Source organism: Leptodactylus fuscus, chromosome 7 (assembly GCF_031893055.1).
Source record: "Leptodactylus fuscus isolate aLepFus1 chromosome 7, aLepFus1.hap2, whole genome shotgun sequence".
Taxonomy (NCBI): Eukaryota; Metazoa; Chordata; class Amphibia; order Anura; family Leptodactylidae; genus Leptodactylus; species Leptodactylus fuscus.
Genome location: NC_134271.1, coordinates 64,832,936 through 64,847,575, shown reverse-complemented (window position 1 = coordinate 64,847,575; position 14,640 = coordinate 64,832,936). Strand labels below are relative to the sequence as shown.

The 14,640-nt window shown below is 40.5% G+C and overlaps 1 protein-coding gene across 1 annotated transcript in view; it reads left to right on the top strand.

The window, feature by feature from the left end:
• CHST8 (carbohydrate sulfotransferase 8) overlaps positions 1 to 14,640 on the top strand; it is a 418,110-nt gene that overhangs the window by 140,627 nt on the left and 262,843 nt on the right. The window contains exon 2 of the mRNA XM_075282045.1: positions 10,734 to 10,969. Within this exon, the coding sequence (XP_075138146.1) occupies positions 10,855 to 10,969 (115 nt within the window). The 5' untranslated portion in view covers positions 10,734 to 10,854. The remainder of the gene's footprint in view (positions 1 to 10,733; positions 10,970 to 14,640) is intronic.

Below are 14,640 nucleotides of genomic sequence, written 5' to 3'. Positions count from 1 at the left end.
GATGACCTTACCTAAAATAACATTCACTTTGCTGGTATTGTAAAATTCTGCTTCGTTTCTTCTATATGGAGCCATACATGCTTTACAATTAATGAAACAAAAGAGACTGCTCCTATCTTATCCTAGCATTTTCTCCATTAGGCTGAGGCCCCATGTAACGGGCCACAGCAAAAAAGCACTGTGGGAAATCCACGTCAGAAATCCGCAAAGATTTCCTCTGCTTTAATTATACCAATAGGAAAACCACTAGTGTTTCCGTGGGGAAAATTGAAATGCTGCGATTCCCAAAGCCACAACGGTTTTGGAAATCGCAGTGTATTTGCTGCTTGCCTTTTTCTGCAATGTGCACCGGGACTCCTTCCTCCCAGTGACGTACTCTCCCATGCCTCTCTCAGCATCAGGTGCAGGCCTGTAATCTGGCAAACACATGGACTGAGTTTCAGGGGTGAAACTGTATTGTGTGAATCTAGGGTAAACCTAAATCACTGAATGAAACATACTGTTTTGTAGAAAGTACAACTAAATGATGTTAATAGCAACTTAGGCAAGATAGTGGTCTCCATAAACATATACAGAAACTAGAATTTAAAAAAACCTCTGCAGTCAAGTAAAAATAAATTAGAAATATTTTTCATTATTGTTTTAACTAGTTAAAAAATACATAGCTACTAGAGATGAGCGAGTAGTGAAATATTTGATATTCGTTTCGAGTAGCCCCTTAATATTAGACTATTCGACCGAATATCGAATCCCATTATAGTCTATGGAGAAAAAATGCTCGTTTCAGGGGAAACCCAAATTCGACTAAGGAGAGTCACCCAGTCCACAATGACACCCCAAGAAATGATGCCAACACCCTGGAATGCAACTAGGACAGCAGGGGAAGCATGTCTGGGGGCATCTAACACGCCTAAGTCACTGTATTACCCCAATATCACAGCCTATCAACTATGGGAAGAATATGCAAATCTGACTTCCATGATGTAATTATGAAGTCAGTGGAGCGCTCATGGCTTAATAAGACTCCAAACACCTAAATCAACTATCAACTAGACAGTTTCCAAACTCAATAGAACCTCTATAAAAGTAGAAAAATACCTGGAAACCTTCTTTCCTCCACAATAGTATGGACAGAAACACAAATTTAAAGCTAAAGAAACATTAGCATGCACCCCTTTAAATCACGTTGCCCATGACAACCACAGATGTCATTGTTTGTGTGTGTGATGTGGTGAGACCTCCAAAAATGACTTTTCTGGCCCTTCACGTGAGCCCTTCCAAATTAAGTTAGAGGCCCTTAAGCTGAGTCTTTTACCAGCATAGTTTTAGGCCCTTTAAGTTAGTTCAGCCTTGCACCAGCAGAGTTTTTGGCCCTTGGGGTGAGTTGAGCCTTTAAACAGCAGAGATTTAGTTTTTGGCCCTTGGAGTGAACTGAGCTATTAAACAGCAGTGTTTTTGGCCCTTTGGGTGAATTGAGCCTTTACACAGTAGAGTTTTACTTTTTGGCCCTTGGGGTGAGTAGAGCCTTGCATCAGCAGTGTTTTATTTTTTGGTCCTTTGGGTGAGTAGAGCCTTGTACCAGCAGTGTTTTAGTTTTTGGCCCTTGGGGTGACTCGAGCCTTGCACCAGCAGTGTTTTACTTTTTGACCCTTAGGGTGAGTAGAGCCTTGCACCAGCAGTGTTTTACTTTTTGGCCCTTGAGGTGAATTGAGCCTTTAACCAGCAGTTTTAGTTTTTGGCCCTTGGGGTGACCCCTAAAAAATTAGATTTCAGGCTCTTGAGGATGAGCCCTAAAACATTAATTTTCAGGCTCTTGGGGGGAGCCCTAAAAAATTATTTTTCAGGCCCTTGGGGGAGCCCTAAAACATTAATGGGGCTTTTTAACTATTTATTTACGGTGAAGGTGGTGGTGTTGGAGTTGTTGTGTCTTGTCAGTACTGCTGGTTGCGGGTCCACAATATCGGCTATCCACCTTGGTATAGGTTCCTGGTGCTCGGGCCTCGTCAGCACTACACCCTGCACCCCGCTTGATGTTGTGGCACTGCTGGCTGCCCCTCTTCTGTATAAAATTGGAGTCAAGCTACTGCGGCCTGGATCCCCAGCTGGATTTCCTCTTCCTCGTCCTCGCCCCCTTGTTCTACTGACGAGTGGCTCTGCTGACAGCCCCTCTCCAGTAGCTGGACGGTGGACTGGATCCCCAGCTGGATTTCCACGTCCATGTCCTCGCCCAATTGTGCTACTGATGAGGGGCACTACTGGCAGCCCCTCTTCAGTAGCTGGACTGTGGACTGGATCTCCAGCTGTATTTCCACGTCCTCGCCCTCTTGTGCTACTGACGAGAGGCACTGCTGGCAGCCCCTCTCCAGTACCTGGACTGTGGGACTGCATCCCCAGCTGCACTTCCACGTCCACATGCCCACCCCCGTCCCTTGATGCTATTCTGACGCATCTTTGGCAGGTTCAGTGTATGTGTACACTGTTCCTGCAGTGTAGCTCTGAAAAGAGCTGTTGTTTTTCACTTTTCCTGCCTAGCACAAGCTAAACTTTCTCTCTCACCCTGCTCACGATGTCTTTCCCTAGCTCTCCAAACCGCATCTGAGACAAATATGGCTGACACTATTCTTATAATTCGGAGGTCACCGGATTTCGCCAGCCATTGACTTTTTCCTTATTTTTTTTTATGCCTACGTTTTCCTGCTTCCTGTGCAGCCTTCTCTGCACAGTTATTGGAGGAAGGAAGGTGGGAGAGCATACAAATTTTTACTGCATTTACCGCGTGGTATTTGATTGGAATCGAATATCTCGAATACCTTAATATTCGATTGAATATCTACTCGATCAAACAGTATTCGCTCATCTCTAGTAGCTACATAAACTATACATTAAATCTAATTTCCCATTTAAGAGTAACAAAAATTAAAGTAAAGCACTAATAAAAGAAAAGTTGATCCAAAAGTAAAACCCAATATGTATATATATATTTTAAATTTAGTAAAATAACATTTTGTCTGTATTCTCAATGTGTCTTTTAGATCCTGTTTTTTTTTTTTTTTCTTTACTGCTTATTTACACTTATTTGTAAAATGCGAAACCATCAAAAATGAACACCATATGGAGCATGCAATTTGGAAATAAAATGTGTAAGATAGATTTTCTTTCCTACTCTGCATCTACCATCTGACTGTTTTGTTTTTGTTTTCTATTAAAATGGAATAATTAAAATTGGTAAAAATAAAAATTTCTTAATACTGTTTTAAATGACTGATTTCAAACTAATACTTTTCATATTGGATTTATTTATTTTTATTAATATGATTTTAATGGGGTTTTCCTGTTTTTTTATTTATGCCTTATTGTTAAAGGGGTTGTCCGGGACAACTGAAAATCTCTACACTAATTAAAACTAAATCCTACTTTCTAAATAACATTATTAATGAAAAATGTATATTTACCCATATCCCTGGGGCGGTCACATGACCACCCCAGGGACATTTTCTGATTATCCGATGACGATCCATTTCCCCTTTTGCTGAAACAGATAGTTACTACTACTAACCTCCCCATTCACCCTATTAGGGCCCGTTCCCATGGAGTAACGCTGCGCTCATTCTGACATGTAAACACGTGCCAGAGTGAGCGCTTCAAAATAGAATCCCATTGACTTCAATGGGTTCAGTTTAACGTGCGTAACACATTGAAATCAATGGGTTAAAAAGCCTCCAATTGATTTCAATGTGTAGTGCGCGTAAAACGGAACCCATTGAAGTCAATGGGATTCTGTTTTGAAGCACTCACTCTGACACGTGTTTACATGTCAGAATGAGCGCAGTGTTACTCCATGGGAATGGGCCCTTATACTTACCCTACACGCTTCTGAAAACAAGACGGCTCTTCCTTCTTTACTGATTCTGCAGGGTGCATGCTCTTCTCCAAGGAAGAATAGCTAGAGAGACTGGGAGGGGGCGTATGGAAGGGGGGGGGAGTAAGGTGAGAGTGGGGTTAGTGAGGAAGTTAGATAGCAGAAAGCAGAGGCACATAAACAAAAGCAGGAGACACCAGGGTCCCCCTGAGACACCCATAAATCACTCAAAACATGCTAAAGATATATGGATACATTTATTAACTCATTAATAGACATTTAAAAAAAAAATTGTCCAAAAAAAAACCCCTTTTAGGCTAAGGCCACATGGCACGACCCACAGCAATAAAGCGTTTGTGGTTCTTTCCACAGTGCTTTAACCACTTCAGTACAGGGCCAATTTGTGGTCCAGGACCAGACACATTTTCGGGTTTTTTTTGTATGTGCGGTTTTGAGGGCTGTAACATTTTTCTCGTATGTCTCATTCAACTAATTTTTGTGTTTTTTTCGGGGACACATAGGGCTTTATTCTTATGTTGTTGTTTTTATTTTCAAATGTGTTTTAATTTTTTTAGATCTGGGAAAATATAAACATAATAGGAGGGAAATTGTGTCTGGTTTGTACTTTATTATTATTTTTATTTAATAACACAAAGTGCTACTGAAAAACTTTATAAAATAGTTTTTCCTCTCCGTTACGGTAATTTTTATTTTGTATGGTGTTGGGGGTGGGGCTATAACCTTTAATAACAGCGTTTTATTAGCGTACTATTTTATTTTATTTTTTTTAATTATTTTATTTTCATTTTTTTAACTTTTTTATTATATATATATATATATATATATATATATATATATATATATATATATTTTTTTTTTTTTTTTTCAGATTGTGTCCCCATAAGGTCACATCTGACACTTTTTTTTTTGTTAGGGAGGCTGATTTCCCCTATAACTGGGGCTGGTACATTTAGCCTCAGTTGCAGGAGGAATCCAGCCTCCTGCACACTGTCCTTTACACTTACAGAGCTGATCTGGGTCCTGTAGGACCCAGCAGCTCTTGTAAGACACTGAGCCCAGCAGATCACGTGACCGTCGGGTCAGAGGGCAGCCGCATCATGGCGACGCCCATAGCCATATATACAGTGCTCATTGAGCGCAGTATACACCGCGATCAAGGAGGCAGGGAAGGGAATAAACCTTCCCTGCCATCTCTCTGGGAGCTCCGGCTGAAGTTACAGCTGGCTCCCAGCTTCAGCAGCTGTACGATCTCTGTGCAGCTGCCGTGTTCTGATTGGACGTACTGGTACGTCCTGTCAGAACTAGGCAACTACTTCCCGGACATTTATAGTCTATGGGCGGTCGGAAGTGGTTAAACAAAGTTTGTGGAGTTTTCCTCAGTGGACTTTCTGATACAATTATATCTATGGGGAAACCACTGGCGTTTCCGTAGATATTCAAAACTGTGCCGGCTTTGGAAATCGTGGTGTGTTCGCACCGCGGTTTTTTATTTGCTGGAATCCAATCCATTTTACCTGTACTGCGATTTTCCCTGCGGCGTTTCCGGCCCGTGGGGCCCCAGCCTTAAGGTAGGCTTTCAGTATCTGATTAGGAGATTGACATATGACAGCTCGGCTTAGTACTTTAGCATGAGCATAACTACCAGGGTAGAGTGGAAAATTCCACTAGTGGGAAAAAAAAGCTAGCAGAACCCTTTGAAATCAATGGGAGGCTTTTTTTTCCAGTTGGAAAATTCCACACCAAATTCCTCACCATTTTCCTCCGTGTGAATGAACCCTAAAAGAGCAACTGAAAAACTTTATTTACTTAGTTTCTGTTCAGCTACATTTACAAAGCACTTTTAGGGTAAGTTCACACAGAGTTTTTTGTTCAGGGTTTTGGCTTTGTCAAAACCGGACCAGAAAATGCGTGAGAGTTTCCTGAGGCGTTTTTTGCCATTTGAAGCGTTTACCAGGTTCCGCCTCAGGTTGAACCTGACCAAAAAAACGCCAGCAGGAAAAACCGGCTCACTTTGACTTGAATTGAAGCCGCGAGTTGAAAAACGCTCGCGGCTTCAAAAAGAATGGACATCTCACTTCTTTTTTGTCACTAGCGGAAAAAGAGGCTAGCAGCAAAGACTCAGAAGCGATTTATATACTTTTGAATGGTAAGGCGTTTTTTGGTTCAGGGTTTGGAGACGGATTCCTGCCAAAATCCTGACCAAAAAACTCAGTTTGAACTTACCCTGACTCTTACTGAAGAACTGCATGGAGTTTTTAATTGCAGTAATATCCGGTTATTATGCAGACCGGCAGTAATATGTGGTTATTATGCTGCATAATAATGCAGACCGCCACTACACCAGAGGTTTTTAGTTTAATGTATGTTATAATTCAGGTTTCATACATATAACATGCGATACTCCTTACCACAAGTAAAAAAACGTACACAGTTATTGATCAAAAAAGCACTGTGTAAACTCAGCCTTCTTGGCTGCTTTGTGTTTTTTTATTTATAGGGGAAGCCAGTGTTTAGTGTGCCCACTTTGACAGACATACAATATTCAGTCCTTTTCATTTAGAAATGAATCTATCCGGATTCCATTGATGTGTATATATATATATATATATATATATATATATATATATATATATATATATATTATTGATGTTATATCTTGTGCACTGCTCCTTTTTAGAGATGAGCAAGTAGTATTCGATCAAGTAGGTATTTAATCGGACCATAGTCCAAACACACCACAGGTGTTACAGACCGCTCTACCATGTATAAACACGTATTCACACTGAGCAGAAAATCCGGCTGCACGGGAAAACTCCCGGACTGCTACTCGGGATGCCAAGATAAGTACGAAAAAAAAATATTCCAGCATGCCGTATATATAATAAAATATAACTTTTACTAAGGCATAATTAAAAACCTAAAACAGTAGGTATGGATTCATATAAAAGAAATAACATACAAAAGCTTACGCGTTTCGGGTGTTCAAAAAAACGATCCCTAGGTCATAGCAATAGCATAGCAATTCAATCGGACCACAGCAGTCTCCATTGTGGTCCGATTTTAGACTCCGCCTCCTCACAGACGAGCCTCCGGCAGGACCAGCGTTGATTGGCCAAATGCTGTACACTGGCCAATCAACGCTGGTCAATTCATTCCTATGAGAAAAAGTAAGCTCCCTCGTAACAGCAAACTGCCAGATCTCCTGACTAGCAAGGACGAGCCTGCGGCAAATCAACCCTGGTTCTGCAGCAGGCTCTTCCTTGCTAGACAGGAGAGCTCGCAGTTTGCTGTTACAAGGGAGCTTACTTTTTATCAGCGCAACTGCAAGCGCTGTGCAGTTAAAGCACACAGACCCCTTAGACTATAATGGGGTCCGTGCGCTTTAACTGCACAGCGCTCCTCCTAAACACTCTCCTCCTGCTATTCGTGGACTTGGTGACTCTCCTTTAGTCGAATAGTGGTTTCCACTGAAACAAGCATTTTTTCCCATAGACTATAATGGGATTCGATATTCGATCAAGTAGTTGAATACTGAGGCTCTACTCGAAACGAATCTCGAATATTTCACTGTTCACTGCTCATCTCTACTCCTTTTTAATGCCCATGTACTAGTGGGCACTAGATCCTTTTTTTGCTCTTTAAAAAAACCAAAAAACCAAAACGCAAGTCATAAGTACAAGGTGAAAAGGATCTCCACTTATGCTGCTCTCACCAGTTTTGCTTTTTGTCAGGAAAAGGTAGCCTAACATCTAGAAAAAAAGGTGTAAATGCATCATAAATAAAGAGGACAGGAATGAAGCCCACAAAGAGGCACAATTTACACCAAACAAAGGCGCAAGTAGCTTAATAAATGTGCCCTACTGAAATAAATGTGTACGGATGGCGTACATGAATAATGTAGACTTAACGCTGGGTATACATTGTGTGTTTTTGCTTAAAAATGCATAGAAAAACACATGCAGGTTTCAGAAGCGCTTTCAGTTTTTCTATAAAAACATGTATAAAACCACTGTGTAAAATCACCTTAACAAAAGGGGCAAAATGCAGTTTTGACTATACCATGCAAGTTCTGATGTGGTTGTGAGATCACATAGGTGGTCCTCCATGCTGTGAGCTTGTGTTTACTGCCATACATTAAACTGTTTATTTTCCTGTGCTGCTGAACCGTCCTGAGTGTTATTTCTGCCACTTCTGATGTGATATTGATCGGATGGGTGATAACACACAGTGGCAGGTGAGCTGTACCTGGAATTGCAGCGGTCCTAATAAGCGTGGTGTGGTCGCACTGATGTGCAGGCCAAGGACTGGGCCTCTCTTACAAGTGCTTTTCATTATTGTTCCCATCTCTTCTTGGTTGTTTGATCACATCGTTCAGCTTCAGTGATTGTGTCAGGAGTGACATTTGCTCTGACCCAGATTTTCTTGTGACATTTGCAAGCAGTTTGGTCTATATGTAATAGGAAAAGAGTGGGAGAGGTGAGATGGAAATGGACCAAATCGTATAACCAGTTTATTAAAAAAAGATTGAAAAACTTAATTCCATCTATTCTTGAAACAAAATGGGTTAAAAAATAAACATTTCTGTAATTGATTTTTGCGGTGAGTTTTTTTTTACCTGGTAGTATAGCAGTTATATTATAACTTCTTAGTTTTTTAGTTATATGTTTGCTAATATAATTATATATTATGTATACAATATATTACACAGCAGGGGGAGACAATGAGCAGTGAAAAAAAAAATCATATTTCCTTAATATTTCCTATATTCTGATATACAAGGAGCAGTATTAAAGTAGTTATTTTGTAAATGAATGGCAGTCGTATACTATATTCTTGTATAATGGGGTCAGTATTATATAGTTACATTTTTGTATATAGCGACAGTATTCCAGTAGTTATATTAAATATCATCTTGCACATAGCTGTATTAAAGAAGTTAAAATCTTGTACATAATGGGTGGTATTATGCTATATACTCTTGTATACAGAGGCAATATTATAATAGTATTATTGTTGTTTATTGGAGGAATAGTATACTAGTTATATTCTTATACATAGGGGACAGTGTTACAGTAATTATATTCTTGTAGATATGGAGCCCCACGTAATGCCACACTTTTTCCTGCAGCGCTTTCAGGCTGGGGCTCGCTACGTGGCGCCTTAGCCTATAGTGGTTATATATACATTAGATTCTGCTCCAAATTCCTCCTGAAATATCTCCCCATTCATTTCAGTGGGAGGCTGATTATTTTCAGCTTGCAGAAGAAAGAAGTGCCCTGCTTGTTCTTCAGCTCTGGCTGAAACTCCCATTAAAGTGAGTGGGAAGCAGATTTTAGTTTTGAAGCAGATTTCGGAGTAGTTTTTCTGAATGACATCAAAATCAGTTTACAAAATCTGCTTCAAATTGCTAAAGCAATTTTTTCTGCCTGACCAAATTTGTCTATGTAAGGGTATGTTCACACAGCGAAATGGATTTCACTTGTGAACATACCACGCATCTAGCCGCAACAGAATGCCAATGCAGTGCATCGGCGTCCCGTTGCGGCATTCCGCTCTAGATTAGGCCCGAATGAATGGGCCTAATCGGGACAGAGTCTTGCAACACGGACGCCGCGGCTGAGTCAGCTGCGGAATCTGCGGCAAGATAAGGCATCTCATTTTTTTTCCCCCACTACTAGCTAGCAGAAAAAAGAAGCGAGTGGCTCACATTGAAGTCAATGGGATCCATTTCGGCAGGTGAATTTTGAGGTGGATTCCGTGTCAAAATCCGCTGCCAAACAACTCTGTGTGAACTAGCCCTAAACATGCCCTTGCAGTAGTTATATTGTTTTCTGTGGGGCAGTATTATAGCAGTTATAGCCTTCCATAAAGGGAACAGTGTTATACTAGTTATAACTTTCATATAAGTTATCACTACTATAAGTTATAAGACCATTTAAATATATTAGGACTGGCATATAGTATGTGGCCCATTTATTTCCCATTTGTATTTTTTTTTAATTTTATTACGTGTTGTTGTATTAGTTATGGCTGTGTGGTTTGGGTATATCGGTGTCTCATCTACTATTAAGTGACGAATGGTGGTAGCACGGTGCGTGTATGTGTGATTGTAGAGGTTGCTTTGATAAGGTCAAAGCCGTGTTTATGACTAATTGACCAATAATCTTGGGTAACTGTCGTCGTCCTATTTAATTAGGCTAAGTGCCAGCAGTAAGGAAATGACACCAGACACACAATGTTGGTATCAGTTTCTCTTTCAACTAAGGAGGAAATACTGATGCACTTTTATTAAAACAACGTGTTTAAATGGGTTAGATAGTAGCAGAGAAAGGAAGAGAGATAACAACAATTTAAGTTTTCATATTCATTCCTGATTGGTATGGTATATCTCAATCAAACAGAAAAAGTTTAAGCATTTCCATATATAGCCAGCTACTCCCGGTCCTGTGTGGTAACCTTGGGGAGCTGTCTTGTGGCAGCAAGCCAAGCATTTGTTTTTCTTGCACCCATCCTGGATGCAGGCGCCATCTTATCATATAACATTATACCAGTTTCAAGCATAAGCATCTATATCTAGCATTCAGCTTTTAAGGATAACAATGTTCTTCATACATTTAATGATTGTAACCTTCACCTATATGTGGCCTAGTGTGAGAAGTGAGCTGGAAGGGAGCGTGGGAGCGGAGTACCCCTCTTTATGATCATGTGTGTGTGGTGAGTAAGGTGTATGGATACCCCTCTGAATTGGTATGCAGTCAGTGGATAAATCTGATGTAAGACCGTTATTGACATGTGTTTACCAGATAACTTGTTGCAGAGATTTTTTAGGGCTCATATTTTTCTTCTATTTCAGGTGTGGCCCTAGGGAGCCCAAAGGTGTAAACATGAGAAGATGAAAGCTGGTAAGCCCCGGGCGGTCGCTGGCATGGTGTTTTTTCCTGGATCGATGTGGGATTGATTTGAGAGGAATAATTATGAGGCTGACCTGCATGTTTTCCTTTATCTTACTATTTGGAGTCGCCGGTCTCGTTGTTTTCATCCACTTGCAAGATCCTGTAGAAATGGTCAACCAGCAAGGACTGGCATCAGGTCAGATATTAATCTCTAGTTATTTTCTTTGTCTGTTTTATCAAAACAAATGACCTGGATTTTTATATTGATGTTTGGAATCCAAATGAGCCATTAATAGTCAACTTTATGACAAGAAACTGTGTAAAAGATACAAGTATTGTCTAAAAGGGTTGTTACCTGGGGAAAAAAATATAGAAGAAGTAACAGTCACCACACTGATTCCTCCCCTGCTCCTGTTCTGACCGGGCTTGGGTCCCCTACCATCTCTCCTTCCTGTTGTCTTGTAACATCTGTGTTGAGAGACCCCAAAGTAGATGCTGAGGGACCCAAGCAGAGTCAGAACACACTTGGCAGAGATTCGGTGAAGTGAATGATTCTTCTTTTAATTTTTAACCTATTCTGAGCCTTTTATCACAATTTTTCCCCACCACCAGACAGCTCTTTGTTTTTCAGTTTAATAACCGTTGGCATAGTAAAAAGGTGCTACTTATTACTGCAATTAAGTAAAAGCATGTCGTGGTTAATTAAGAAAAGTACTGTGTAAACAAAGCCTTGCAGAACAGGATGAAGAAGATTTCAGCAGCTATAGGAGATTTGCTGGGACTTAATGATTGATGAACTATCCTTAGGATAGGTCATCAAATGAAGAACAGTATGAGTACTACTCAAGAGACTCCTGAGAATTGGCTCTGAGCGCTCTGCTTCCCATGGTCCGCTTCCCTCAGGTCATGTAACATTGTGTTCATTGGTTACACGGCCTGTTTGCCGCTCAGCCCTGTTTAAGTGACTATGCAAATGTACAGCACTGTGCTTGGTAAGTAATCACTGGAACCTCTTCAGACAGTTGAGTAGCGGTGGTAGGTCATCAATTATTAAAGAGGTTGTTGGGACAAAAAAATTTTTGTTTAAATAGACGGGAGGAGGTGAAATTTATTTATTTTTTTTAAATTGTACTCACATGTCCATGGTGCTCCAGTGTCCTCCTAATGTGGTCCGGTCCTGCAGCTCCAATGTGAAACACCTCTCTGGCTACGATGTCCCAGATCTCTGCAACTGAAGCCACTGATTGGTCTCAGAAGTCTTGTGACTGCTGAGGCCAATCAGTGGCCTCAGGAAGGGACTTAGAATGTCACAGGTATTGATGTCACGTGTACTTAGCTGAGGCTGCTCAACAGTCACATATGGCAGGAACTTCCACCGGAAGACAACAATGGGCAGGCAGGACTGCACCACTCTGGGAGGAACCAGAGCAGCAGGGAATGGTATGTTTTGGGGTTTTTTTTCACCTCTCCTGGCCTACTTCAAAAATATTTTTTTTACCTGGGGAACCCCTTTAAGCCGGCAAAACCTCTATATAGGCCAACAATAAGGTAAAATTCCTAAGAATGCTGATTCATAATAACTGCCCTGCCTGACCTGTTCTTCCTATCAGCTGACAAATGAGTGTCTGCAGAATAAAGGTGATGCCTCACAGTCTACCAAATGCAGTTATAACCACCCTCAGCTCTGGGGCCACAGGGGCCATCATTAATAAGTGACACATTGATTAATTCCGGGCTATTTCTCTTTACTGAGGGGGTGACACACTATGTACCTGGATGTAGTTATAAGAGAGGGTGACACAGGTACATAGTTTGTTAACATCCATAGCCTGGAATTAGTCAGTGTTTCACTTATTAGTAAATGCCCCCTGTGGTCTCAGGACTGAGTGCTATTATTACTGCATTTGGTACACTGTGCGCCAACCCCCCCCCCCCCCACACACACACACACCAAGAGATGCACATAATCTACAGTACAATGTGATTTGCTGTCTGTAACCTGTGTATCTGTAGTGATCAATTCTGCCACATTGACTTAACATTGGTCTATGTAATACGAGAACCATGCCACATGTTTCTCTTCGATTGGTTTGTCCTACCCAGGAATACAGGACAGGGGGCTGCTATGAGAAAATACAATAATATAACCATAAATCTATTGACTACAAGTAATTATAATATAATAGTAAGTATTGTTGTATCCAGGAACACAATTAACTGCAGCCCCGCTGGAGATGAGTTTTTTTTGATTTGGAGACCCATTGGAGGTGCTTCTCTTTGTTCCAGTACTGTCAGTTGTACTAGAGCATGGACACTGGAATAAAAGCTATTTAATGTGTCCTTTTAACCTGCACAGTTGGATAAAGAATCCTGCTTTCAGGAGAACACACAATGGTTTTCCATACCCTAGGCATTCATACTTATGCATTCATCGGTGGCCACCGGCAGATGTCATCTCATTGTCGAGGTCTGTGCTCGAATGTTGTTCAAAGCTTCGCATACAGTTTTTATAATGTAATATATATGCAAATTATTGCTAAATGAAATAAAACCCAAACTGATGCCATTTGATATGGAATACAAATAACTATTCTGATGCAAGTGGCCTGCCTAAACAAATTTTTACTCCTAAGGTTCTCCTAATAACCCACCAGCTGAACAATTTGTCGCTAGCAATTTATACATGAATTCCCATGGATTTTCAGGATCTCGAGGCACGATGAATATTTCTTGTACGTTAAAGCATATTTAATGGAGACAAATTTCTTTTGCTGGATCTTGTAAAATGCTAAACGGTTTGGTTTATGGGTTCATAGTTTACATTATCGAAGGCAGTTGCTTTGTAAGTGGAACTCCAGTTTGATTTATATAACTCTTATTGTGTTCCTATGCTCCCTCTAGTGGCGGCTTTTATTATGTAACTTTATAGTCATATAGGGTATATTGCACTCTAAACTGCGAAATCGAAACAACCTCAATGTAATATGGAATAAATTACCATAAAATTTTAAACCTGAATGCAAATGGTAAAAACTCACCAAATAAAGTTATGGCTGCTTCAGTATTTTTAGATCTTTTAGTCAAATGTTTCTATGGTATACTAAAAAACACTTATAAGCATTTCCTTGAGTTTATCACAATTTAGGTTTTTATTTAACCCGCTTTTTGAGGATCGGCCACAGGTTCTCAATTGTGATTGAGTTCTGGGAAGTTTCCTGTCCAAAAGCATTGGTCATCACCAAATTGTTCCTGGATCGTCGCTCTTTGATGTTTAGATACCATCCTTTACTCATCACAGTGTGCTTAGGCAAAATTATGATTGAGCCTGCTCCCTAGGATGAAAATGAACCCTACACATGAATGGTCACATGATGTTTTACTCTTGGCATACATGACGCAGGACTCATAGTAGTGGTCACCTTTTCTTTTCCAGACGGTCTTTCTTCCAGGTGTCTCAAATAAATGTACAACAGTCCTCTGCAGTCCAATCCCTGTACTTTATGTTTTTCTTGGAATGAGATGGCTTTTGGAAGAATGACAGGGACCCTCATTCTCCAGTAAAATGAGAATTCCTATATGAGACCCCCACTTCTGAGCTATTTTTGGCACATGGTGTCTAAACTGAAGCAATAGCAGTAGTTGCAGAAGTTTATATACTCTTTACGTTTTATACATGTTTAGCTATAGGCTTTGGAGCTGTTAGACATTCGCAGGTATTGCTTTTTGGGTTAGCAACACTCCTTCATGACTAGTAATATCCCTTTAATGTATTCTACAAAGAATGCCCAGCAGATGCAGCCTGTATGAAAAATCTCAAAGACTTCTGCCATGTCTGTGAGAAAGGTAGAATTGCTCCTCTGCGGATGC